The 26,401-nt window shown below is 42.1% G+C and overlaps 1 protein-coding gene across 5 annotated transcripts in view; it reads left to right on the plus strand.

The window, feature by feature from the left end:
- Positions 1–26,401, plus strand: part of LOC308058201 (bifunctional heparan sulfate N-deacetylase/N-sulfotransferase 4) — a 161,941-nt gene that overhangs the window by 130,082 nt on the left and 5,458 nt on the right. For all 5 annotated transcript variants that reach the window (XM_080373614.1, XM_080373612.1, XM_080373616.1 and 2 more), the window contains 8 exons: positions 12,017–12,199; positions 13,941–14,037; positions 15,170–15,293; positions 16,505–16,679; positions 17,779–17,949; positions 20,140–20,249; positions 25,433–25,535; positions 25,819–26,397. In XM_080373614.1, the coding sequence (XP_080229740.1) occupies positions 12,017–12,199; positions 13,941–14,037; positions 15,170–15,293; positions 16,505–16,679; positions 17,779–17,949; positions 20,140–20,249; positions 25,433–25,535; positions 25,819–25,938 (1,083 nt within the window). In that variant the 3' untranslated portion in view covers positions 25,939–26,397. The remainder of the gene's footprint in view (positions 1–12,016; positions 12,200–13,940; positions 14,038–15,169; positions 15,294–16,504; positions 16,680–17,778; positions 17,950–20,139; positions 20,250–25,432; positions 25,536–25,818; positions 26,398–26,401) is intronic.

Genomic DNA, 26,401 nt, shown 5'->3' on the forward strand with positions numbered 1-26,401 from the left:
ACACCATGCGTTTTGGTACTTTACCAGAATTACTTCCCAGCAACTTAGGTGATGGCAGAAACAATAATAAATGACTGTGTCAACAAGAGGGTTATTGGGTAAAGAGAAAAAAGAATCTGTTACCTTCAAGCACACACCATATGATAATTTATTAAACTGTCAGGAGCAAGCCTTTAAGGTAAAAATGAGCTGACTCAGAATTCTCTGATTATGGAAAATGAATCCCTAATAGAAGTAAATGGACAAGAACAAAATTTCCTTGCTGTGTTCCCCATTCAAAATTAATTGGAAAGTGGCTGATTTGAGATTATTATATCCTCTAGTGAACTGAAAATGCTATATTTTTTTTCCTCTGAAACCAAGAGTGGAGAATTAAATTAACTCTGAGGTTTGTTTGCTCAGAGTAGGCCACCAAAATGGATTAATTAATCATCATTTATGAATACTCTATAACGTAGAGCAGTCACCTCTTCATAAAACTGCTAGAATAGCAACATGACAGTAGAACAGTTGTAAAAACAAATGATAAATTTCCTGCATCTCCAATCTACATCAGCCTCCCTGGTATTTCTTTCTTTGAGGTTTGAAAGAAAGCATCCTGGTGAAAACTCTTATTCAGCGTTTATAAGAGAGCTTAGTTTAAATGGAATTATTTACAGTCATTCCATGACTCCGTGTGCTGTGCAGGGTCCTGGGCAGTAATTTCCACATGGAATGTCAGTATTGCTCTGAGACACCCTACCTTCCTCTGCCTGGAGACTACAAAGTGCCACGTTAATGATAAAAGACTAATTCCATCATTCAAAACAAAGTCAGAACCAGATCTTATTTAAGCACATCTATAAAGAGAAATGTCACAGAAAGTCATTTATGGACACTTATCCAAACTAGTAATCATTTTGACCATTATTTGCCATTAGCAGAAACGACAGCACATTCCTCCCAAAGTTCAGCTGGCTCAGAGGAATATGTTTTAACTCAGTGGTTGGAAGGGCAAATAGGGGGGGAAAGCAACTAAAGATTGAGTTTGGATGGTGGGGGGGGGGTTGTTTATTTTACAAAAATCACTATCACTAGATCAGGCTGCTGTTGAACTTACTTAAGTCCTATAGAAGTGAATAGGGCAGCTTGTGTCTTTGCCTGTTGATTTGAAGTGTGAAATACTGTGCCTTCCTCTATGGCTATTAATACCAACCACCCCCCCACCCCCCAGCACCGCCCAGTTAGGCACTTGCAGTGCTAAAACAAATGCTTCACTTCTTAGGGTGGCCAATCCACCAACCTTGAAGTCCATGTTTACTTCAGGACTAGTTTCATCCTGCCTAGAAATATTGTCTTCCCTAGAACCTGCAAGAGTAGCCAGGGGACATCTCCAAGCTGTGAGATGACAACATTTAACCCCAGCTCACTATAGGTGAAAGAATTTTGATGGAGCATTCCTGGGTGACCCGCAGTGTGTACGCAGAAAGACTTGAGTCAGGCACATGGCTTGGCTCAAACACTGCCTTCATAAATATTTATTACCACTGTTAATAGCTGTTTGGCAGCCTGGCCACCGCTGGCTCCCTGGCTGAATGCTGTCTAGTTGTTTACATGGATTCCTGAGTGGCAGAGTCTCCTCCTCTTATCCAGGAACCACAGCCATGCAGGTACTACATATGGAGAACAAACTCTTTCAATTATATCTCTTCATATCCTCTGCGGTCTACATAACTAAGGTTTAATGTTGCTTAAAACATAAGCATCATATTTAGATTTCTTCAAAGTAATGAAAGCGCTGTTCATTTCTATTAAAATAGAAGTCAAACAGGACGACATTTTCTGATTATTTCCCACTCGCACAAGTAAGAGGTCCCATAAGATATTTTGGAAATTCTGGAAAAGTAATTAGTTTTGCTGCAAAGATACTTAATCTACACTAAAAAAATCATCCTGCCTTGATTATCCATAATATCTACATGCTACTATAATGCACCATTATTTAATTAGACATCAGGCATTTGCAAACAAGCACACAAAAATAAGAGAGCAAAGCTGAACCTTCCCTAAAAATAAGGCCAAGCAGCAGGAAAACTTGGTAAGGGTAGAAGCAGTAAAAACTTCAGGCTGGCTGACAGTCACAGCTCCAGCCTGAGCACTCAGATATCATCTGCCATCTCTCTGTATACGTATGCATGTGCGATGCTGAGCAAAATATTTTCATCCACATCCAATCCAGCCCTTTATTTAATGAGTGGGTTTTAATGTCACTCACAACCCTTGCCTAGCTGTCCCTTGCCCTCTGTAGCTCTGCTCTCTGTTGCAGAGCGGAGTTTGTGCCGTATCTGGCTGTGCACAGTCCCTCTCGGCTGGGCAATGCCAGGAGCTCTACAGATGCAGTCAGCTACCCCCATTTGCAGAGCCAACTTCATGCAGACAAGTGGGCAACAGCCCAGGGCGAAGGAATGTCCACCTCCTGCTCAAACAGCTCTCTGTTGGGGCTGCTCCAGACAAATAGAGGCACGTAAGCTGACGGCTGTTGCTTTCTTAAGCTGCAACATTCAACCCTCACATGTGGGGCTTTCCTCCATCCACAGCCCATGCCAGCCCTGTCGCCTGCACAAAGAACAGGGCTGACCCATGACTTTCCCCCAGCCTGATGGCTTCTGGGCAGCACTAATTAGCTCCATCTCCTTCCGATCCCTATGGGGAAGTTTAGATCCAGCATTTGCCTGGATCTGAGATTCAGCAAAACAATACAGTGCGAAGGATCAGGCAGGCTGCTGCACAGGACATGCTGGTCCTAAAGAGGAGACAGCCATAAGATTACTTGGCAGTGTCCCATGTCCCCTCATTCCAGCTCATGTATCTTGTCTTTCTTGCAGTGAAGAGCCCAAATAATCAGTGCTGTCATTATTTCACACCCACAGATCCAAAAGCAAAAGTTTTACTTTACCCACGTATACAGGAGCGGCACAGTGCATTATTTAGAATGATTTTTGCATGCTGTGATAAATACAAGACAGTGCTACGCAGGCACTGCCTACAGCCCACCACTCAAAGGTACTGTGGAGGACCTTGGACTACTGCTGGCCAGCAGTGGCCATTCACCTCCCAGCATCATCCAGCCCTCTGGCTGTGACAGCAGTGCTGTCACAACAATGGCTGTGACATTAAGAACAGCAAGGGAGAGCTATCATTATTTCAGTGCAGCAATAGAGGAAGCTTCATGATTTTCTGTAGATGCAGCCAGAATAGGATGTAATTTGGCATCAAAAACTGATGCCAAGGAATACTCACAGTATCTGTTGGCACAAAATAATTGAAGTTGAACTGATTTTTATCTGCAGAGGATTATAACTAAAGAGGTTGACAGCCTCGACCAGTATTATGCATTTGCTTGACAGAAGTTAAAGGAGCATGCAACACATACAGCTATCAATAACACATTTCCTTGACTATCTCCTTATACAAACTCCTTTGATTATTTTTGAAAACTGAAGTCCAAAACAATCTGAGACTTCTCAGAGCTGTATCTTTGATGATACTTCTATTATTCCATCAGACATGGTTAGCATCTGACTTAAGACAATGGTGCCCAAATCGGTTTTCATTTGTGCAATTTGAAGTTTTGAGTCTGAACTGAATGAATTTTAAGGGTTTTTTAGGGGAAATTTACAGTCTTTTTTGTGTAAAAAAAAAATCTTTTCAATGAGAAAACACAGATGGCAACAAAACAAATTCCTATATCATAACTTTGACTTAAAAATGAAAATATTCCCCTGTAACAGGAGGATTGAATTGCTCTAGACTTCTGTAGACTTCATGAGGCCCACAGATGTAACAGATAGCACTGAATTTGCACAGAATTCATTAAACTTTGGCCACAATTAGATGTACTGCTGATCACTTATAAAAGTGTGACAAATGAACAGACATAAAACCATCCATTTAGGTTTTTTCCACCCTAATGCAGCTACACACTGGTCGCATAAAGTCATCAACAGCAGCAGTCATTTTTTTCAGTCTCTGAAAGCATGCCCTAATAGTAAAAAAACCCCAATAACTAAAACCCCATATTTATTTTTTTTAGTTGCAGGTTTAAAAAAAATTAAATGTACTCAAACCTCCTAACTAGCTTTCTTCATCCAAGACCCCAGGTGTCAGGGGTATCAAAGATGTATATAACATGGGAAACAGTCACTGTGTTGGAATGTGTTCATGGATTTAGCCTTTATTTTAGAAGTGAGACTTGGGTAAATATTAGAAAATAAAAATAAAACCCAAACATACCGCTTTTATTCTCATAGGGAAAGGAACAACGCAGAGGACTTTTTTGTCAATAATAAAGAATTCATTTAATCATACCAACTAAATAATGGAAAAGTAGACAGTGTTCCTGGGTAAATGAGAAACAGTTTTGCTCTTTGAATAGTGAATGTTAAAACAACATAGCTACACTACAGCATTTGTATAGCTGTCCCAAGGCCACGTACCGGCACTGATCGACAGCAGCTTCCCCTCCCATCGCCGGCAGCACTTTGGGTGGAATACAGACACTGGAATGAATATGGGCATGGGAAATAAAGCACCATTCAACATTTTTGTTTCCCCTTCAATCAAACACAGAAATGTTTCTTTCCAAACACTGCCGTTGTTGCTTTCTTTAAAGATATCATGTTTGGAAAATATTTGATTATCCTGTCAAGAACGCTAAAATATAAAAAGATGTGCAGAGTGGAAATAGAGAAAAAGTAAAAAAAAGGCAATTTGCAGGTATGTAAATGATTTTTCTTCAGTAGAAGGGTCATGAATATGAATAGTGCTGAGTTCTAGAGAAACAATTTGTCATTATTAAAATTAGTGCTTTGTCAACACACAAAAAAACCCTCAGTCCCAGCTTCCTTTTTGTGCTGCTGCACAAACAGCTGCATTAAGGGCCCAAGTGTTCTGGGATTCATTATCAGTGAATGGGTCTCTGGCTCATAAAGTACAAGAAAAGTCTGTAATCCATAACAGGAGGCTGTTCAGGATGTGAAATACATTAAACACTTGAAACTGAAAGAGGTATTTCTGTGGTCAGCCTAGCATAGAGCTACTTGGTATTAGTAAATGAACACTTGACAGTTTTGCATTTCTCAGCCATGACATCCCATTTACACATTCAGAAATACAACATGCTGCCATCTAGATCCAATTATGAGAGTTTGCTCTCTGAGCAACTGTACAGCATTTTCTGAGCACAATGGAAAAAGACAGAATAGCAAAATTCATTTTTTCTAGGAAACATTCATGCAAGAGCACAGCAGAGAACAGCAGTAAATATGCTACCACGTTTCCACAAGAACAGGATGCCTGCACCATATATTTCCCAACATGTCTTTGTTTTGCACAGGGTTGAGCTATACCCCTGGTTTATTTTGCATGCATTAATTCTCCCCTTCTTGCCAATTTTATTTAAGAGGTGCAGAAGCAAGGAAAAAAGTTGTTAGAGACAGTGAACAACAAATTCTTCATAGAGGAGCAGGATTCACATGTGAGACCTCTCTCTGTTCCTGGGCTTTCCAGCAATGGGGCAGGGCCAAAGGACAAGCAGAAGGAAAGAACCTAAAAGGGAACACTGATCCTATTTAATTATTGAACAGCTGGGAGGATGAGGTGAAGAACTTAAGTTTTGAAATTGAGTTTTTTATTGCAAGCCAATGGATCAATGGATAGCCATAGCTTCAAATATTAACATAAAGGTATCAGCCAATATTTGATTCCCAATATTGGATAGCCATCCTTGAGACCGGCCAGGTATACCAGTGAGATTGGTTAGATTACACTTCAGCTGGAAGCTGGAGCACTAACAGTCCTTCTTCAAGGAGTTTATGTTCTAGCATGTAGGTGTATGTTATTCTAAAGAAGAAACTAGAAGCTCTGTGCCAATTTCATAACTGGTTTCACTCACTAGGGCAGATGGCAAGGACATTGGTGGCTATGGAGCACAGGGTCCTGGGGAACAGAGAGGGAGCAAACCTTATTTAATATCAGCTCCTGTACAAGTTAACACAACTGCAGATTTCACATGAGCTAGACGAACACACACCAGCTGAGGGTAGGGCTTACCCTCAGTTGTCCAAAGGCACAGCTTTGAAGAGAAACGTGAAAGGCTCTTGCACTCAAAACTGCATGCATAACAAACTAAATCCTACCATGAACAATACACGCACACAAAGGATAGAGTCTTAAAAGCAAATACATCCTAGTTTTGGAAGTCACTTTACCCTTTGGCCTTCAGAATATTTGCGTTCCTGGTGGTCACATGCACCCAGGAATTCAAGCCTTTGAAAGCATAGCTAAGTGGCTAATGGGATCTTCATAGCTACCTGCCTACTGCAAGCATGGTGTGGGTCACCCAGCCAGAGTGAAAATACCACTAGAATTCAACACTTTTTGCAAACTATGTCCACGCTGCATGATCTACAGTGGTTTGTAGTTCTCTGGGATGGTCCTCCCAAAAAAGACAAATAGGATTTCCAGTCTTAGCATAGCATCCTAGTGCCCTCCGGAGACAGGCAGCTAACCTTCATCCAAACCCAAGTGCTTTTAGTTAAGACTGTACTGAGTTTGGCACTTACAGGAGGAAATAAATCTCTATATTTCTGCATTAACAAGTACATAGGGCTGAGTATGTGGAGAAAGTGCACTAACTCCAAGTACAGAATGCAATTTCAGGGCACTTCAAGCAGATCTAGCATGGTTTATATTCCAATAGCTTTGAAACAAGCCCTTTATTTTTATCTGCTAGCTCATCCAGATTTCATTTTATGTACAGAACACAAGCAGGCATATACAAATATTACATACAGAGAATGTGCTGCATACCTATCATTTCTTATATAACTGATTTTAAAAAGCCCTGGAAATAAGAACCAAATAGTAAAATTCTGTGGTGCTGCTGTCATTAGTTTACGAACACCAGTTTCTAAACTGGTTCAAGTTTGTTAATAAGTCACTAAGTAAGTATTATGGTCAAGGAGCAGAGGAGCTAGTAAATGGTCAGATGCAGAACATAGCTTCTGTTTGATCCTGTCAGGTGGACAAAGTATAAAATACCCTTTCTTTCCCCCTGCCCACCCAGCCTAATGGAAACCATATGGTTTATCAACCAGAATGGCATATTAACTGCCCAGGTAGTCTGAGAAACTTAGGACCGCTGTACCCTTCCCAGCTTTTTCTTTTGAGCCAAGAAACTGCAGACTATTGTGGGCATCTTTGAAATGTTAGTACAGAGCAGGCAACAGAAACCAGGAGAAGAAAGCTCATTACAATACTAAAATAAGTATTCCCACAGTCTGTGGGCCACAGCTCTCCATTTATTCCCATTAATATAGATACAAATAAGATTCTCCTGGAAGTGCGGCATGGGTCACCCTAGGGAGGGTAGACCAGCCCAGCAGTAGGCTGCCCTGCAGGAGATTAATTCTTTGAAAATCACATCATCCTTCTGTGTTTCAGTTTTGCCACCAGCAAAACATGAATCTCAGAATTCTCATTTTTGTGCAAGTCTTTGAAAGTCATAACTAAAATCTGTAGGTGTTTCTTACAATAAAATGAAGTGTTAAAAAATAATTAAAAATAACATTTTTGTGACAAAAGGACCCCAGCTGCAGAAAAGGGAAAGTGATTTTGAGGAAAAGGTGTTATGTGGTATGAGAAGAAGGCAGCGACTGAGATCTGGATCAGACTATGGGCGGCAGAAAAAGAAGAAAGGAAGAAAAAAATTTCCTACCTACACCTTCAGCATTCTTGCCCCCTTCACACCTCTCAAAAATACGAGTGATCACAGGAATAGGAACAAAGGGAGAGGTAAATTGCCAAAGCTAATAAGATACTGAAACTGTACAAATTGCAGCATCATTTGGCCACTGATGTCCTGAAAAGTGTCTGTGTTCTGACACCAATGGTGGAATACAGCTGGCCTTGTTTCCCACAGCGTGTTTGCTATAGATTGTATACTGACAGCAAGGGATTTTATTCAGTGCCTCTCTGCACATTTGTGTAACTTATATTGCTTATGCTAGTTTAACCTCTAAGAGTAATGCAAGGCAGCCAGAGCCTCAGGAATTTGAAACAATTTACTGCCTTTGTACCGCACCATTGCGCAGAGCGGCATCCTGCCTCCCTCCTAAAAGCATTTTTCCTACCTTGATGAAGTGCTGCCTGCTGGTTAGTGTCAGTCTGAGTGCTGTAGCTCACTTTTTGTCATAGAAAGTATGAAAACAAGTCTCTTTCTCTTTTATTCACCAATTTTGCTCCGAGCACTGCAGGATGGGACAGTCCCTGGTTTTTACCGTTTTCCTCGCTCTTGCCCTCAAAGCTGGTTCTGAAGCCTTTTTGGGTCCACAAAACAGCACAGCAAAGCAGTGTGACAGCACTGGGTATCCCAGTACCAGCCTTGAGGCATGCAGCAGCATGGTGCTAGCTCAGCACATTTCTAGACCATTGCGTTTTCTATGGATTGATGCATCAGCACAAAAACAAGTTTTGTGTCCATCGATGCTATAAACATGAACAGTTAATACCCATCTCCTTTTGTCTCAATGGTTTTGGAGGTGGCAAAGAGTTAGATAACTGTTTTATCCCACATATGATGCATCATATCTGGTGTGTGTGCTTCAGAACAAGATCAATGAAGCAAAAGAAGTCAAGAGAGATGTCCAAGAACTTTTAACTCCATGAAGAGTGAACAATTGTTTATTTTGGACTGCAGCCTAATGAAACTCTTAAAATAACCTAATATCCATTCCCTATAAGTACCTTTTTACATTAAAAAATCTTATTAAAATTCAAGTTTAAAAATGTCAACAAGAGCAAGTAGATTTACTTGCATATTTATTTGCAGCAATAACATTAAATTGCTGCAATAGTATTAAATGCCATTGACAGACCCTTTAGCACTTATCAAAAACCACTTCAGAGACAAGATTATATTCCCTATCAACATCTCCTATAAGTGTTTTCCTTTTCAGCATTTTAAAATAGTTTGCAGGAAGCACTTGTCACGTTTTGAGGAGCTGAACTTTAAACTAGAAAGGATCAGTTTGTGTTGGGGTTTTGGCAGGGGAAAAGGTCAGTAGATTGGAAACCCAAAGAAGACGATTCATTACCTTGCTTATAAGTTTCTGGGCTACTACACGCGGACACACCCAAAGTTCAGGGCCATTTTAGCGTTTGCTCCAGTTATGTCAAATACTGGCAATTTTAAAATGTATGGACACTGGCATCCACAAAGTCAAGCCGACAGGAAGGAAGAACTTGTACAGTTGCCAATCTTTGTTCAACAGAGGCTCAGAACAGAAAAAAAGTGAAGAATAAATTACCTTTTGTGGAATAAAGTGGGCCCAGTGCAACCACACTGCAGATGGGCCATAAGGGACACTTTCTCCTAAGTTCCATCCGCCTTCACTGTATAGAAGTACTAAAAGCCTTATCAATAATTTAACAAAGTAATGGACATGTTTTTGAACACTGTGGGCTGATGCTTAAAGAAGCACCACATTGGCAGAGAAAGACTGTGAAAGTGGAGAGCTTGTGGCTTTTATTCTGTAGTTATTTTGAAAGTCAGGACAACATGGTGTGCTACAGACACAGTATTCTTGCCAGCAGCACTTTCTTCTGCTAGAGCTCAAACCTGGGACTGCACAGCGGCAAAGTACTGAAGGGCAAACTTCATCTGCAGCTGGTAGCAGCGGTTTGAGTTGGAAAAGCTCTTTTTAGTCAGCAGGACTGAGCCACATGGATCAGCAATAGCAACCTTCCCAAGACACACTTGGACATTTTGCAGCCCTTTTAGGCATAAAGGTCCCAAGTTTTGAGACTCAGCACTTCCCACCAGTTTAGCTGCTGGACAGGCTGGCTGCCACCCAGCTGAGATAAGTGTTTCCAGGGCTCTAACTCACCAGGGACCAGGGTGCCAAGCAGTCAACCTGGCTTCCCAGCCATAGCCTATCCCTGGCAAGGGCAGCATACACCTTGACATCTCCAGCACATCTAACACATACCTCAGGCTTTGAAGGACTGCAGCCTAAGTATTGTCCCCTACATCTGGGTTCCGCAAGGCATCACTCATGCTACATCCAGCTTCCTTCAAGACACAAGGTGGGGGAAAAAAAGAAAGAAAAAGCACTCACTGACCTGAGCATGCACCATGGATGCTGGAGAATTGGATCTTCCGCTGCAGCTCTCAAAGGAGGAAGGCGCACACACCGCACCCTCTCCAGCAGCTCTCTCTTGGCTGCTTGCACATCATTTTATAAACTCACACCTAGCCCACAGCTGTGCTTGCAGTTCCCATCCTAATCATCCAAAAAGAGACTCACCTGGATGTAGATACCTATCTGCAAAGCAAAATCAGGTGTCCTTGCTGCTGCTGACTTATCTCTTCACAGTCCGATGCTTCAGGCCCCCGCATATGCATCACTTATACCCCCACTCCACCCCTGCCTACAGCCTTGCATCCTAGATGAGTAATGCAGGTAATGCATATGGCTGAGCAGCCTGGCTATGGCTCACTCCAGTCTTCAGGCACCAAGCCTTCCTGAGGCTTTACAAACCAGCTACCTAATTGAAAGCAGGCACAAAAAGGCTGGGAGATAGAGTACTGAGCCTACATCCCTTTGCTGAACCCATTCCAGCCTGAACGTGAATGGATTGCTGTCTGTGGTCTTCCCAAAGCCAGTGCTTTATTTTCCTTTCCCAGAAATTTTCTGCATTATGGCAGGGCAGAAAACTTCCCACCAGCATATTTCGGAGTTTGCTGTAACAAACATTACATCTCCGATTTTTTACTTCATGTCAAAACCTCCTTGGACATGATATCATTACTAAGTTCACTGCCTGACATGCTGTTCTGTTTAATTGCTGTGGTCACATTAGTTAATTTGTGCTTTCTGTGATCTGCTGCGTATTATTGATTGTTGACTTCAGAGATGGTGCTGAAAAAGAAGAAAAATACACACTGTTCAGTTACCACTATGATATTATTTTTTGATAACAATGTAATTAAATTCCACTGTCCTTGCACATCCTATTTTAGGCCAATGTACTAAGTAAAACAGCCAAGTGACAACACTCAGGTTGATAGCATCTTCATAAAATGAAATGACAATCTACAGATGAACCAGCCCTTCCTTTGCAGCCATGAAACTGAGTTTAATCACCTCATGGGAAGAAAATCCTGGGGAATATATTCTTCACAGTATTCTTACAAATTCTCTTTATCCCTCTGAAAAAAAATTACGGGATCTACAAAGCAGTGGCCATGTAAAGGAGAACCATAGCAAGGCTGATAAAAAGGCAGAAGCTATATTGGCTTTAAGGAGAAAGCAATGACAGTGATCTTTAGCTGAGGTACCATCACTCACAAAAGCATGACATTTTTACATTTCAGTACTTACTCACCTACTTACAGACACACCATTTGAAACAAACTAGCTGACAAACTGCATTCAGAGGAGACAGCGAATTAGTCAGATTTTCACGTTAATTCCATAATAGCAGCCCTGAAATTAGGCTTTGCCTACACGTCCGAGGAGTGGAGACCTGGCTCCCTCGGAGGTGCTGGGGACTCCTAACTGAGGTGTCACGTATGCCAGTGCATCCCCTGCCCAGGGATGGGGAACAGGGAAGTTCAGGAGGCATGCAAGAAACAATTTTTATGTTGTTTGTAAAAAGAAGTCAAAACAGAAGAACAAAAAGAAAACCTCTGAAAGCATCTCCCGAATGCCAGCCCATGGGGAGCCCATGAGCAATACATACCTTCAGATAAGGGCTTTTAAAGAAATGGTACATACGTGACACGTTTGGAGGTTTCACCCTAGCAGAGAGGCTAGGAAGTGCGACTAGTTTAACATTTTCATCATCTTCTTTTGGGTTTGGGTGGTGGGAAGAGGGTTTGGCAAAGCTTGCAGGAACCCCCCTGCCTGCCCTTCCAGCCAGACGCTGCCATCTCCTCAAGTCCTGTGACTGAAAGGTTTCTCTTGCCTCCCAGATCAGCATCTTCATGACCCATTTGTCTAACTATGGGAACGACCGCCTGGGCTTATACACCTTTGCGAACTTAGCCAACTTTGTTAAGAGCTCAACTAACCTGAAACTGCAGACGTTGCCCCCGGTTCAGCTGGCTCAGAAGTACTTTGAGCTCTTCCCAGAGCAGACGGACCCTCTTTGGCAGGTAATGTCACTTCCTCTTCCTCCTCCAATTACAACCTGCTTCTTGAAGTCAGAATCTTTGCCTGTAAAAAAAAAATAATTAAAAATCCCAGTTCACATTCATATATGTTTTTTCTCCCTGCATGCCTTCTCAGATTATTTAAATTTTCTCTGTGAGGGCACTGCTTTCGGCTAGAAATGGATTAGCTTGCACTTACCCCAAACCAGGCATGGTAAAAGCACCTAACTGACATTTATTTGAGAATAAAGGCCCGCTTCCCAACCCTCCTGTCTGCAGCTTTGCTTATGCATCACACTGTGTTAACTGATGGTGTTGCACTGTCAGTAAGATGCTCTTAGCCAGCCAGTAGCAAGAGCTGTCCCAAGGCAAACGCAAATTCATTGCACCCCTTTACAGGAAATGGTTGAGGTTGGATCACTGCAGCTCCAAGGAGGATTTCCCACCATCTGAACCCCCTTCAATGAAAAAGCAAGGAAAAGGGAGGGCAGGAGGGGTCAGTGCAGCAAATGCAGAATGGGCAGCTATTTTAAGAATGGAGAAGGGTTTCTGCACAAACTATTTTCTCTCTCTGTTTCAAATGCACAATAGTGCTGCTTGTAATCTCAACACTGTAATTTCCTAATCTTTGTTACACATATGTGGCTCTTCTCTTATTCAGCATATGACATGTCATGATGTGCTTTTAGCTATGCAGGCATAAATCCAGAGTGATGCTGTGAAGATCTGTGCAGTTATTTTGGGCTTATGCTGGCAAAAAGAAGCCAAAAATTTCCCTATTATTTTTGGCCCAGATGCAAAAGAAGTATAAATTTATAATATTTCCATTGAATTTAGTGATGTGGCAGTGATTCACATCAGTTAATGATTTTCTCCATTATATTTTGTTAACTTTATTCACTAGCAAACTGTATCTTCTATTACCAGCCAATACTATGCAAAAGCATTATCTATATAACTGCTTTAAAGAGCAGTCAATCCTAACTGTTTCTGTGGGGTCTTTTGTTCACACGTTTTTATTTTGCATTCATAGGTAGTAAAAAGATAAGAAGATGAATAATATCCCATATTTCTATTTTGTCCTTCCTTTTGAGTTCTTATGTAAATTAAAATTGGCACTAAGTCCTATGCATCTGAAACCATTTTGTCACCTAAGAAAGTAATGCCTTGAAGCTATTCAAACAGAGGTTTCCATTTTAACCTCAAATGAAAACTTGACTAAATCAATGTTTTAAACTTTTTTTTCTTCTTTTTCTTTCTTTTCTTTCTAATGACTGAACTTAATCCTCAGTCATGCAAAACTATTATATATACAAGTTAAATTTTAGTCAATGAGACCACATAAATGCCTACCTATGTGCCTATGGGCTCTGAGATGGTGAAATGAGCCTGACCAGCAGAGGAAATGAAGCGCAGTACTCTCACAGGCTGTGGGTTTTGACACCGATCCTTCCAGGATCTGCACAACTGTGCAGCATTACTGACTTCACTGGGACCCCTGGGAGGGTTGGTTCTGAAAGATGGACACTAGGAGTTTGGTGCCTGTGTGCCCTGCTTCCGCAGATCAATACCAGAGTGCTCAGTATCATTCAGAAGCAAACCCTTAGGAGGAAACGTGGGATTTTACTACTTATTGTAAGGCTCTGACATTAGTGCATAACATTTAGATCCTGCAAGACTCATGTGCATGCAAACATTGAGGATACCCCCAGCATGATGTACACAACCACCTTTTCTTCTTCAGAATCCATGTGATGATAAACGACACAGGGATATTTGGTCCAGAGACAAAACTTGTGACCACCTACCCAAATTTCTTGTGATAGGACCCCAGAAAACAGGTAAGAAACAATGAATCTGTAACCGAGACTAGCCCCCCAGTTTTGTATCTCTGTATTTGTGTCCTGTAAACTGAAGCCAACTCCCTACTATAGAGATGGTGCACTCCTGATCCCTATGGGATCCAAACAGTAACTCCTTCACTGCCAACAGAAAGGGACGACTGTAAGATTGCATTCAGTCACCACAAAAAAAAAAAAAAACCCAAACCATATGCTGTCAGGCTGCCCTATGTTAAGATTGTTATAAAGTTCTTTGACAAATTATTTCAACATCATTTGAGACCTTAATTGACAATAAAGGTATTTACCGCCTTGCAGAGCTCTGAAGGTCTCAGGGCATTATTTCAAGTAAGCCACATTCTGCCACTCCCAAGACAGTTATTACTGTTGTGGACATATTGCAGAAAGTGGGTGCTGAAGCAAGGAAATAAATGACAAATCCGAGACCATATAGAAATTCTGCAACAGCGAAAGAGACAGCAGGTCTTGATTCGTAGTTCAATGGTAGCTTGCATAACACAAAATCTTTGAAGAGCAAGTTTAAAGACACATCCTCCAAAATCTCATTTACCACCATATATTGTTCCCAGTTGGTTTTGTCAAATAACAAAAAAGTACTGTTACTGGGATTTTAAAGCATACGTATTACATACAGGTTTGTTAGCTTTGAAATAGACGATTTATTCCTCAGTAGCAGACCCCCAGGAAAAATACACAGAGGACAAAAGTGCAGTTCTGGGAGTAACAAAAGTGTAATACCACACTTAGCGCTTTTGAAAAGTTTTGTGCAACATGAATGGTTTGAAAACAGACGTGCTCAGGCCAAATTCCCTCACTGGTTACATACACAGTCAAGCAAGTAATGTCATCAACAGCAGTATCATGCATGCATCAAGAGAGAAGAACTCAGAGTTTGGGAATGGGAAGAGTCTGACGAGCACGTATTCCCTCCTCCCTCTGAAAGCCCCTTGTGCTTACACAGGGCTTTCATCAACAGGCAACTTTCTTACAAAAGGAAATCTAATTTTCCTGTGTATTTCAACGTGCATTCATTTAAAGTACTTACTTGAATGAATAAAGTCAAAGGGGTTTTCTTCTATTTCCTAATGGCATCTCTTTTTTGTTGTCATAGGAACAACAGCGCTTTATTTATTTCTTCTGATGCATCCTTCCATTATCAGTAATCTCCCCAGTCCAAAAACTTTTGAAGAAGTTCAGTTCTTCAATGGAAACAACTATCACAAGGGAATTGATTGGTAAGAAGAATAACAAAAAAGAAGTGTTCATTATTAATACATGGTAAATCACAATAGAACAATTACAGAAGCATGTATTGCTTTTACTAGTTTTGCTTAGGAAAAGCGTTTTTGTGAGGCTTTCCTTTCCACGGGGAACAGCAGTTCTCATCCTTGTGTGAAAACTGAAATACAAGGCAAACATCACACTACACAGAAACAGATTCATCCTGAGCAGTTTTCCTTGCCCACGTACGTCATGGAGAGCTTGCAGAGCAAACGGGGCTGACCAATAAAAGCAGGCTCTCCCCACAGCTCTGAGGCCTGCTCCTCGGTTCCAGGTGTCACGAAAAATAAAGGGAAAGAAGTGCTTGGCCTTTGTTTTTTCCATGCTGCATAAAGAAAGAGATCACCCATGGCTATCATAGAGTACGTGGTGCAATCCACTTGGAGAAGGAGTGGGGGAGGGGGATTTCTCCTCTGCAGCCCTTCACACAACATGTAGAGGAAGAGGCTGGCCTCTTGGAGACCCCACCACCACACTTCACCGAAACTGGCCTGCATGTTCAAAAGTCAGCAGGGTCCTGGGTGCCCCCACGTACTTTGTTTCCATAGACCAAAAACCAGTTAGTCTCTCCAAAACTGGAAGTTCCCAGAGTGCTCAGCAAATCTAAAAGGACTAAAATATGCCTTCAAAACAATTCCACCTTTTGCTTATTTGAATTCTTCACCTTTTCAATTGAACCTGCTGTTTTGCTTCCCATCAATTTTAAGTGGAAAAGACCATTCAAAGCCAAAATTCAAATCTTGCATTCTGAAAATGTCTAAAAGAAAAGATTTGTCGGTTCCAAAAAGAAGTATTTCAACAATGTTAAAATTAAATGGTTGACATTTTGAAGCTTTTACCATTTTTTTTCACCAGCAGCTAAACTGGTGAAAGATATCCCTTTGACATTGAACTTAGTAGCAAAAATCCCATCCATCCAAGGGAAAAAACCTAATTACTTGACTTCATGGAGGCTTTAGCCATTACCAAGCACCACAGAATCACAGAATGTAAGAGCCAAGATGTGTTCCCCCTGCTCCAGTTCTAGAGTGAGCTGAGAAATTCCATTTTGCTTCTTGAGAATTACGCCTGAAAATTCACCTTTTCATCTGCCATGAAATGGGAAGCACAAGGATATGACCCTCTTGTGATACTGCTAATTCTAACAAGTTCCTTCACCTCCCAGGTACATGGATTTCTTCCCCACTCCTTCCAACATTACCACCAACCTCGTCTTTGAGAAAAGTGCCAACTATTTCCATTCTGAGGAGGCCCCTAAACGAGCTGCTTCCCTCATCCCCAAGGCCAAGATCATCACCATCCTTATTGACCCATCCGATCGGGCGTATTCCTGGTACCAGGTACAGACATTGCCTTAGAGAAATGAACAGTGAAATCAGTGGCAGGGGATGATGGCCAGCATCAGTGGGAATTCGTGTCCTTGAGCAAGAACAGGATTATATTGCAAAGCATTTGCACTGTGTAGAAGTGGAAGGATGCTGAATGCCAGCTTGTGCAGTTGGCACCTGTGACACCAGTGTCATAAATGATGAAACTTCTCAGCACAAAGCTGCCACCAGCTGTAAACAAACAGTTTAATCTCAATTACAGCTGACACTGCATAGAGGAAAAGCAGTGTTCCTCGCCCAGGGAGATATACGGGGGAAAATGATCATGTCCTAGCTAGAAAATCAGAGCTCTTGATGCCGAGAATCTGGTACCTCGTCCCATCCTCCAACATGTAAGCTGAGTGATGTGCGGTGCTGTGCAAATGTATGCAGTGTCTTCTAAAGTTTCCAAGGAATTAAAAAGAGCTGTGTTTGGAGAGCTGGGTTTTTTTTTCTCTCCTTGGAAACAAAAGAAAGCCTGTGCTTTTTTCTGAGGAAACTATAGGATGCCCTTTCTTGCCTTCTACTGAGCCCATACCTTTCCATAACAAAGTCTGCAATATTTAAAAAAAATGTATTTTTAGAGATGTATGTGAGATATGGTGTAGCCATGCGGGTACAGGAAATACTAAAAGCAGTGTTAAAACAGACAATATTTAATATTGTTGCAATAAGCATAGAAACCACCACTTCTGATACTGTTGTTATGAGTTCTGCTAGGAATAAAACATGGCCAAAGGGTGCAGTTTGCAGATACCCTTTGCAGTATCTCATTTGCACCTTTAAAACTACCGATGCAAGGTGCAAAGCAGTAAAAAAAAATTGTTCCTACTTTGGCAGAATTTGGCTCCTCAGCTCCCTTCCCATCTGTCCCATGAGGGCCCTTGATTGAGTGGTGGTCCCATCCTGCTTCCCTGCCCCCTGCTCCTACCCAGCAGAAGTGACACTGGGGGGAAGCCAAGGGGCTGCAGCAGGGCTGGCCATGCCAGCACATCCCTCCCGGCAGCTCTGGGGAGGCTTATGGCTTAATCTCCAGCTTCCTTGTGATATGTGTCTAAATATTTCCTGTCAGCATCAGCGATCCCATGAGGACCCCACTGCCTTGAAATTCAATTTTTATGAAGTCATTACATCCAGCCATTGGGCGCCCTCGGAGATAAGGACTCTCCAGAAGAGATGCTTGACACCCGGATGGTATGCTGTCCATATTGAAAGATGGTTAAGTCATTACCCTGCTTCACAGGTAATTTCCAACCTGTTGTTCCACCAAGCTCATCAACTCTCGGAAAGTCCCCAGATGAGTATGGCCTCATCATTAGAAGTGATGGGGTATTTCCCACTGGAACTCAGCTATCAGGAAATGCACATTTGACAAGATCAGGATATTTGGCAGAAGTATGCTTATTTTTCTGTCTTCTGATTGAAAAGATGCGACAGGAAAATGCTATGAACTGGCCACATGGGTTTGATAGGGGACTTTGGGCTTTTCTTCCAGGACCAGCCCAGGTTCTCAAGGCTTCTGGGTCCCAACATACAAGCAGCTGCAGCATGAGGCATTGTGGGAAGATCTGAGAAATTAATTTAGAAAATGCCAGGGCTTTTTCTAAAAAGAAATTTCATTCTGCTTCCTACTCGGTCCCTTTCATAGAAAACTCCACATTTCTTTGACCCTGATATGGAATTAGCCTTTCTGAGTGTTAAAGCAGAAATTCTTCTTTTGCCCCATCTTCCTTTAGATGTTTTATTGAATTGTCTTTGATGATCTTTCCCATGAAAAAATTATGTAAACATATAGACCTAAGGAATATTCTATTTACTAAAATAAATTGTTTACATATATAAACCTAACAAACATTTTAGTACTACAAAATGTATGCATAGGCACTCTTTACCCTTGGACATGGTCCATACCATAAAAAAAAAAAAAAAGTTGTAACAGGGTGTTTAATAAGCAAGCATAATGCGTATCTGCAGAAATTGTTCTATGTGGGACAGAGTTTTGTTGAAAAGACGTAGAACTGAGTGTTTCCTATTTAGTCAGGGACCTGGAAAACCAAAAAGTAATAGAAGCTCTGTCTTTTTGCAGTCCTCACTTTTCTTCTTATGCAGTATCAGCTGTACTACAAAGAGGAAAAACAGGTCAATCCCATTTCCAAGAGAAAGGACAAAGTCTCAGTCAGTTGTTGACTTTCTTCTTTCATCTCTGGCCTTTCTGTACTTTCATAAATGGGGAAGGAGTACTGCCAAAGCAGCTGAGCTTGCAGCAAGGGCCAGCCCCAGGTAGTATTGCCCTAGGAGCAAACAGGGCATGTCTCCTCAACATCCACCATGTCCCAATTTATTCCTCCAAAGGATAAGGGGCTGTCCCGGCACATTCAGAGCATGCAAAGAGTGCTGAACATCCCGTGCCATTACCTGTGCCCTGCCTCTGCCCTCACCCAGGGCTGCTGCCCCCTCTCACAAAGCTCTCTCCCTTTCTCCTGCCATAGCAAAGAACAAGTGCAGCCCTCTTATTAAACATTCAGGGGCACATTGACATATTTCTTGTAAAACCTGTAACCACTCATGTTTCTTAGTTACAGTGATTAATTTTACAAGATACACAACAAAATGCACTCATTCTTAATAAGGTGCACACAGAGAGTGCACTCACGGTGCTTACTAATGGGCACTCAGTAATGTGCATTCACTTGGTCTGTGCACTCAAAAACTTAATAATTCATAATAAGCCTTCACCATAAATATAAAACACGTCTGCCCAGAATAGTTATTAGTAATACTGCTTGGTACTCCAGTAGACTTTTGATACATTGTCTTAACATTTGCTTGTGGAGGTCAATGTACCTTTACATCACATCAATCTTTAATTAAAAACAAAACAAAACAAAAGAACCCTTTGCTAATAATTTTGCAAGCCCATATGATTGATAGGCTGTTGGTAAGTTTTAAATAAATTGCTACAGTATAGCTTTTGAACATCTAATTGTAGTTTCTAAACATTTAATGCTAAGATATATATATGTAAATATAAATATATATATAGAGAGAGAGAGAGATAGGAGCTTTTTGTTCTTTTTCTTACTCCATGCCTCCATGTCAGATTTTCAACGGACACATTGTAAACCTCAATAATACTTTTACATTTCTTCCTTAGCTCTATTTCTCAGAATTCACTGAGACTTGGGTTTGGCTTGTGAGATGTAATTCTGAATTTAAACAATGTGCACACAGAGTTACAAGGTGCCCACCCACACAGATTCAACATAATAAAGAGAAAAGTAAATCTAAAAAGAGGTTCATCCATAAGATTGCTGTTAGCACTGTGGAAAGTCACATGCTAATCTAAAACTGTGTTGTCACAGAAGGGAAATGATGTCATTCTTTTGTTAACCTTAGTCCTGTTTCTAAACAGCTAGCATATTTACCCCTACAGTTCCTTATTATTGATGGACAACAGCTAAGAAGTGACCCAGCTACTGTGATGGATGAAGTTCAGAAGTTTCTTGGAGTCTCTCCTCATTATAATTACTCTGAAGCTCTAACGTGAGTCAGTTCTTTATTATCTGCCCGATGGGATCATGGTGTACAACCCCTCCTACCAAGATCACTTGATCATTAATTACAAACAAACAAACAAAAACCACATTAAAAGAACGGATAATTTTGCAGAGCTTGGGGGTTTCTTCATGTTTAACACCCATCCACTTTTCCCTTCACTTGCACACATATAATACATTACAGAATTTAATTGCATGGTTGCATACATTTCCACTTTGCACAACACACACAACAAACAACGGCTCAGTATTTTGTATTAGATACAGAACAAAGGTCCAGATTCATGCCAAAAATGTCTGCTAAGTTGCAGTGTTCAATCGGAGGTGCCCAGGACTTGATTTTTCAGGGTACCTAGTTTTGCTTTCGTCGCTGCACTGTTTAAAATGTACGCTCAGAGGTGATGTGAGTTGCACATGTCAGAGCTCAACACACATTTGCACATCAGCCTGATGGACCTTATGACAGTCTCCAGGAGCTGAAGCCCACTTACTGTCAGGTGTGAAAAGTTTGGCTTAAACGTTTTTATCATGTTCATGTAGGAGTCTAGTGACAGAAATTGGATTAGAGGCAGTCAGTATGATAAAATTCATCTGGTGGCATGGTTTCTTTGATTGTTTGCTTTTAATGTGGACCAAATATATCATTCCCTAATCCCATTTTCATCTATGATTGAGCCTATTCTGCACAGAATTCAGCCTGTACACTTATAGTTTGGTAAAATTATAAGCTACTAATAGTAGATCCCTAACCTGGAAGTGCTGGTCTCAAGCACAGCACGTGGAGCCTGGGGAGAAGCTCGTATTTGCTGATGAAGCACAAAACCCTGAGCTTGAGCAGCCTCGCCATTTGTGGCCCAGGGTGTTAGTGCCAACACTGCAGGTGCCCCACAGAAGCCCAGTCAAGGTCCCCTTTGCCCTTTGCCTTCCCACAGCCTTTGGTTCAGATCTAGCAAAGGCAGCTGTGACGAGCCGGGATGACATTTCTCATTCTCGCTACCCGGAGGGTGAGGCTTTCCCCCATGAAAGGGAACCCGTGGCCTGGGTGGCATGCTGTCTTTGACATTCCTCAGTTCCCACAGGAAGGTGAGTCTTTGCAGGGGTGGGAGTGGGCTGAATTTCTCTCTCCCCTCTTAGTCCAGCAGAAAATTGTAAGAAGCTTTTGATCTGAGCCTCTCCGTATGAGGAGCATCATCTCATTACAGCCCAGAGCGTTGGGCTGGGAGAGCCCTGGGACATCCATGGGCTGACAAGTCTGGCTCTGCAGCAGAGGTTTTCCCAAATCAGTGTTCAAGGAGAGAGCATGAGCTTGCACATGGGGTGGGAAGTAGAAAAGCCTGTACCTCACCTTTGCTGCAGGCTGACATCACGAGAAGTGTGGGAAAATGAGACCATGGACTTCCCACCTACCCCACACTGCCTCCACACTGCTTATGATTATCGTTTAATGTTTCCTCCGCTGGGAGGGTTATGTTGATGTTTATTTATATAATAGGTATAAAGTGAGAGCTGAGCACTTGCGGTTCTTTGGGTCTTAATAATGTTGCAGCGCCACAATTCTTTTCTGGAGGAAAGAATTTGGTTTTCAAAATGTAATTTTTTCAGTCTTTGGTTTCCAAAGTGGATGAAATAGAGGAGGAGTTTGAATTCACAACTGAGCTACTGGTGTTTGAACAACTGCTGCTGCACATCTGCAGCGCCTTCTGCTAGGTTTTTAAAAACCCACACCCACATACATATATCTTCCTTTCTGAAACTAAATTAAAGGTGGGGGAGTCACACACCAGGAAAAATTTTGGTCTTTCATATTTGTTTGGATAGGAAAAAATGGATTGTAAACAGATCTATAAAATTATGCAATCACTGTTTAGAGGCATCAAGAATGCAAATGTGCCGCAGAAGCACATAGTTCTCTACGGCTTTAGGATGGAAAAGGAAAAAGGCATTAAACAACATGGTTGTTTTATGGTAGGACTGTCAAAGTAAAAAAGATTGCATAGGATTGTTCCTAGTCATTACTGCCTAATAACTGTATACCATACATTTTTAAAGTTGTCACAATGCAGCCTAAGGACCCAGTCCTGCAAACACTAGTGAGCAACAAGTTCATCACCCTGAGTAATTACGTGAATGTCTTATAGGGGAGTAAAATCAAGCCAGGCAGAAGGAAGGTACTATTCAGAGCTACAGAAAAAGAGCAGAGGGGAGACAGAGGCAGGGCTCGGGCACCTGCAGAGAAGCCCACATCACACAGGGTTAGTAGGAGCCACAGCTGAGATGGGCAACTAGGTCAGTGCTTCTTACACACACTGCTAAAGAGAGCCTAGGTTCAGGCTGGAGATAAGGAGGAAATTTTTTACAATGAGGGTGGTGAAACACTGGCAGAGGTTGCCCAGAGGGGTGGTCAATGTCCCATCCCGGGAAATGTTCAAGGTCAGGTTGGATGGGGCTCTGAGCAGGCTGATCTAGTGGAAGATGTCCCTGCTGACTGCAGGGGGGTGGGCTGGGTGAGCTTTAACACTCCCTTCCAACCCAAACCGTTCTGTGGTTCTGTGATTCTACGGCCTGCACTCTTTATTAGAGTAGTGAAAACAAAGAGGGGGAAACAACTAACGCTGAAGGGCTTTCACACATAACGCTGTCAATAGAAAGCCATTGGGATCCCGCACAGTGCTGGGAGAGGGAAACTAGCCAGTGGTCTTCATGACATTCCCACTACAGCACTGAAGAGGTGTTTCCCACCTCTCCCCCACCCACTCATTTTCATAGGGGTTTACAATTTTTTACATATCTTATTCCCATCTTAATGAACAGAAACCTAGGACACATGGGACTGAAGCTACAAAAGACCTTCCCTTTTAATCATGGGGTGGCCCTACCAAAGCTACACTGGCTGCTAGGAAGATACATTTCATGCCTGACCATCTCAGTTGACCCACAGTCTGAGGCAGCGTGGGCCAGTGGTTCCCTTTTTTGTTTTTCTCAGCAGGCAGCAGAGGGAGGCAGGACAGAGCTTGGCTCTGGCAAAGGGCAACCAAATTGCCGCTTCTTCTAGACCAGCTCATCACACCATGCTCCACCCGCAGGGGCAGCTCCAAACGCAACCTCATAGGGAACATCTCCCTGCATTTGCCTCCTGTGAACAACAGGAGGAAAAGGACAAGACAGGGTTAGGGGAGCCCGCTTAAGTTAATGTTTTCTCTTGGAAAGCTGCTGCAATTTGTTGGAGAATAAGAGAAAGGCCCTCATGGTGGCACAGCCTAGCTGTGACCTCACTGGCACCCTCCCCGCCTCTAGCATCGGGTGCTGGCTTCCCGAGAAGCCAGTGGGCATACGGGTGTCCCGGTTCAAGCCTGCATCTCCCATGGCCTTGCTCTGCAAGGGAAGGAAAGGTGACTGGGCCTGGAAGGGAGTTTTCTGCTGACCGCTGTAAAAAGCTCACTTGTACCTTTAGCCTTAAGGCTATCGCTATTTTTAAATAAATAACTCCTATTGTGCCAAATTACATTTTCAGGAGGCCCGAGAGTTTCATAATACCTGAACGCAATGGGTTGAATTCAGCCCGAGCTGTCCTACCCTCTTTTCCCCTACCCAAATTTGTACATTTTCTTAATAATGTTCAGTATGCGCCTTCTGGGGTAGAAATACTGTTTGGGGCATAGTTTTGCAGTTTTCCTTTTACTCAGCACACTATAATGCTGCTTCTCTTGGGAAATCAATGTAAGCCAGCTAAAGTACTTCACGATGCAATGAGCAGATGGAAAAGGCCGAAGTAGAAATGAATCTATCATCAATATATCCATTTAATCAATGATTTATTTATTTTTAATTGATACAGCTACCGAGCCAATTTAGGAAACGAGTGTCAGGCCTGCAATAATAGGCTGGGCAAAAAAAACCCAACCCAAACATAAAGAAGGTTCACCTTTCTCCAGAAATTAGTTCACTTATGTACAGCAGCAAATTGCAGGTGCACCCGTGTCATACAGGTAGACCCAGGGCAAAAATGTAGTCTGTAACTAATTAACTCCGTGTTCCAGCCAATTATACTTCATCCTTTTCAAACATCTGCTGAATAGCAGAAATGCGAACCTTTTCAATGTTTTATGCATGCTGCAAGTCCCATAGCAATAAATTCAAAACTTAACGCTGCGTGTTGTTCATTCCTTAGTGAGTACGTGGTTTAAAGCCTTAATCTGAAATTCCTATATCTTTGGATTTTAGACATCAAAATCAAATTGCATATTTCAAATAAGACCGCTAAGACAGTGTTTATGCTATAATGCCATCTTTGAAATGAAAATGATATTTAGAGCTAATGATATGGAACAGCCAACTTCTCAGGTGCAGTTAAATTATCAACAGCCAACTGGCGGTTCTTTCAGCAGACCTGAACGTTGCTTATTTCACTCAAAAATCAACATAAAACATCGCAATATTGTATTTCTCATTATTTTGTAGTCATGCAACACACACACTTTTCTCTATAAATAGGCTTAGGGATAACTATGCCTGTTGAAGTCACCAAATAGATCAGCTTGCCCTTTTTAGCTCTTCTCACCTTGACCATGCTGACCTACGATAGCATCAGCTCCAACTGGTTGTACGGAGACCCTTCCTTGAGCACAGCTGATAATGTCCTTGAGAATATAATGCATCTCATTCCAGGAAAAGACCCGATTAGTAATTTTCTCAACAAAATGCTCTTCGTTCAAGTGTCAATTGATCAAAACATTAACATCCCACAGGGATACGCAGAGCAGTCTGACGTGAATAAAATCTCTGACCAAAACCAGACAATAAAATATGAGCCACAGTGTGGAGTGAGGCCATGTAAGACCCTTGAGACTGAGGCTCAGGACCTTGACCAGTACCCTACAGATCAACATTTAAGTCCTGTACCCTATATGCTGTACAAGTAGAAGGAAAATTAGCTAGTGTATGTAAAGCACAATGTGAAAAACTTCTTGCCTTGAGCCACTCCCAAGGCAAATTTGTGGGAAAACAAAATGTAAATTCCCAAAGCCTTCACAAGAGAAGAAAGCTGTTTCCCACCCTGTCCTCGCTATTTCAGTCACCCAGAGAGATAACGATTATTGGCTGACACTTATGTCTCCGTAGCTGGGAGGTTCTACTGTAGTGAAGTCTTTCAAAAAGTATAATTCTCTATAGGTTTGACCCTCAGAAAGGCTTTTGGTGCCAGTTGTTGGAAGGAGGGAAAACAAAGTGCCTGGGAAAAAGCAAAGGTCGAAAATACCCACCAATGGACCAAGAGGTAAGGGCTTTCCAGAGATTTAAGTTAACATTTTTAAATATTGACCTGTGTTTGATTTCTAAAATAAATACACCTTTTTTTTTTTTCCCTCTCCCACTGACTTGATATTTTTTAAAATCAGAAACTTTTATTGATCTTTGAATGACAGGAGATTAACTGCCCCCTCTTAAGACCCCTTCTCTGGGAGCAGTGCACAGCTCCTGGGCAGGAGCACCTGCCAAAATCTGCCGTCTGGTGGCTTTCCTTCTTTGACTGTTGTTTTTTTTCCCCCCACCCTTCTCAGTCTCGAGCATTTCTGTCAAGCTACTACAGAGACCACAACGTGGAGTTGTCCAAGCTGCTGCACAGGCTGGGGCAGCCCCTGCCCTCCTGGCTGAGACAGGAGCTGCAGAAGGTCAGGTAGCACACAGGGGCGGGCGACCCAAACAAGGACGGGCGACCCAAACAAGGACGATTTCATTCACCGTCAAACCCCTTGCTTCTCCAACTCACTTGTGATCGTCAGTAGAGGACCTCATGAATAATGCTCTTTCTATTAAAAAAAAAAAGAAAAAAAGAAAAAAAAAGAAAACAAAAAATCAAAAAAACCACGGAAGAATAAAAAACCCAAACCCAACAACTGTTTATATGCACGTGCTGACAGTTATTAGCATCGACCCCTTTTGTCAGCTTCCAGGAAATAATACAGAGCTACATGGCATTACTCTTTATCCAGACCGGGATCTGTGCATAGCCTAGTTCCTCTGTTCACCGGGAGGTACCAGAAACTGTGTGTAGGACGGATTGACTTCAGTGTACATGGCGAATTGCGGTCTGTCAGGACACAAGCAAAGGATGGGAACATCTCTCGCTGGACTGTGAGGTTG

This window comes from Falco punctatus (assembly GCF_963210335.1).
Source record: "Falco punctatus genome assembly, chromosome: 1".
In the NCBI taxonomy this organism is placed as follows: domain Eukaryota; kingdom Metazoa; phylum Chordata; class Aves; order Falconiformes; family Falconidae; genus Falco; species Falco punctatus.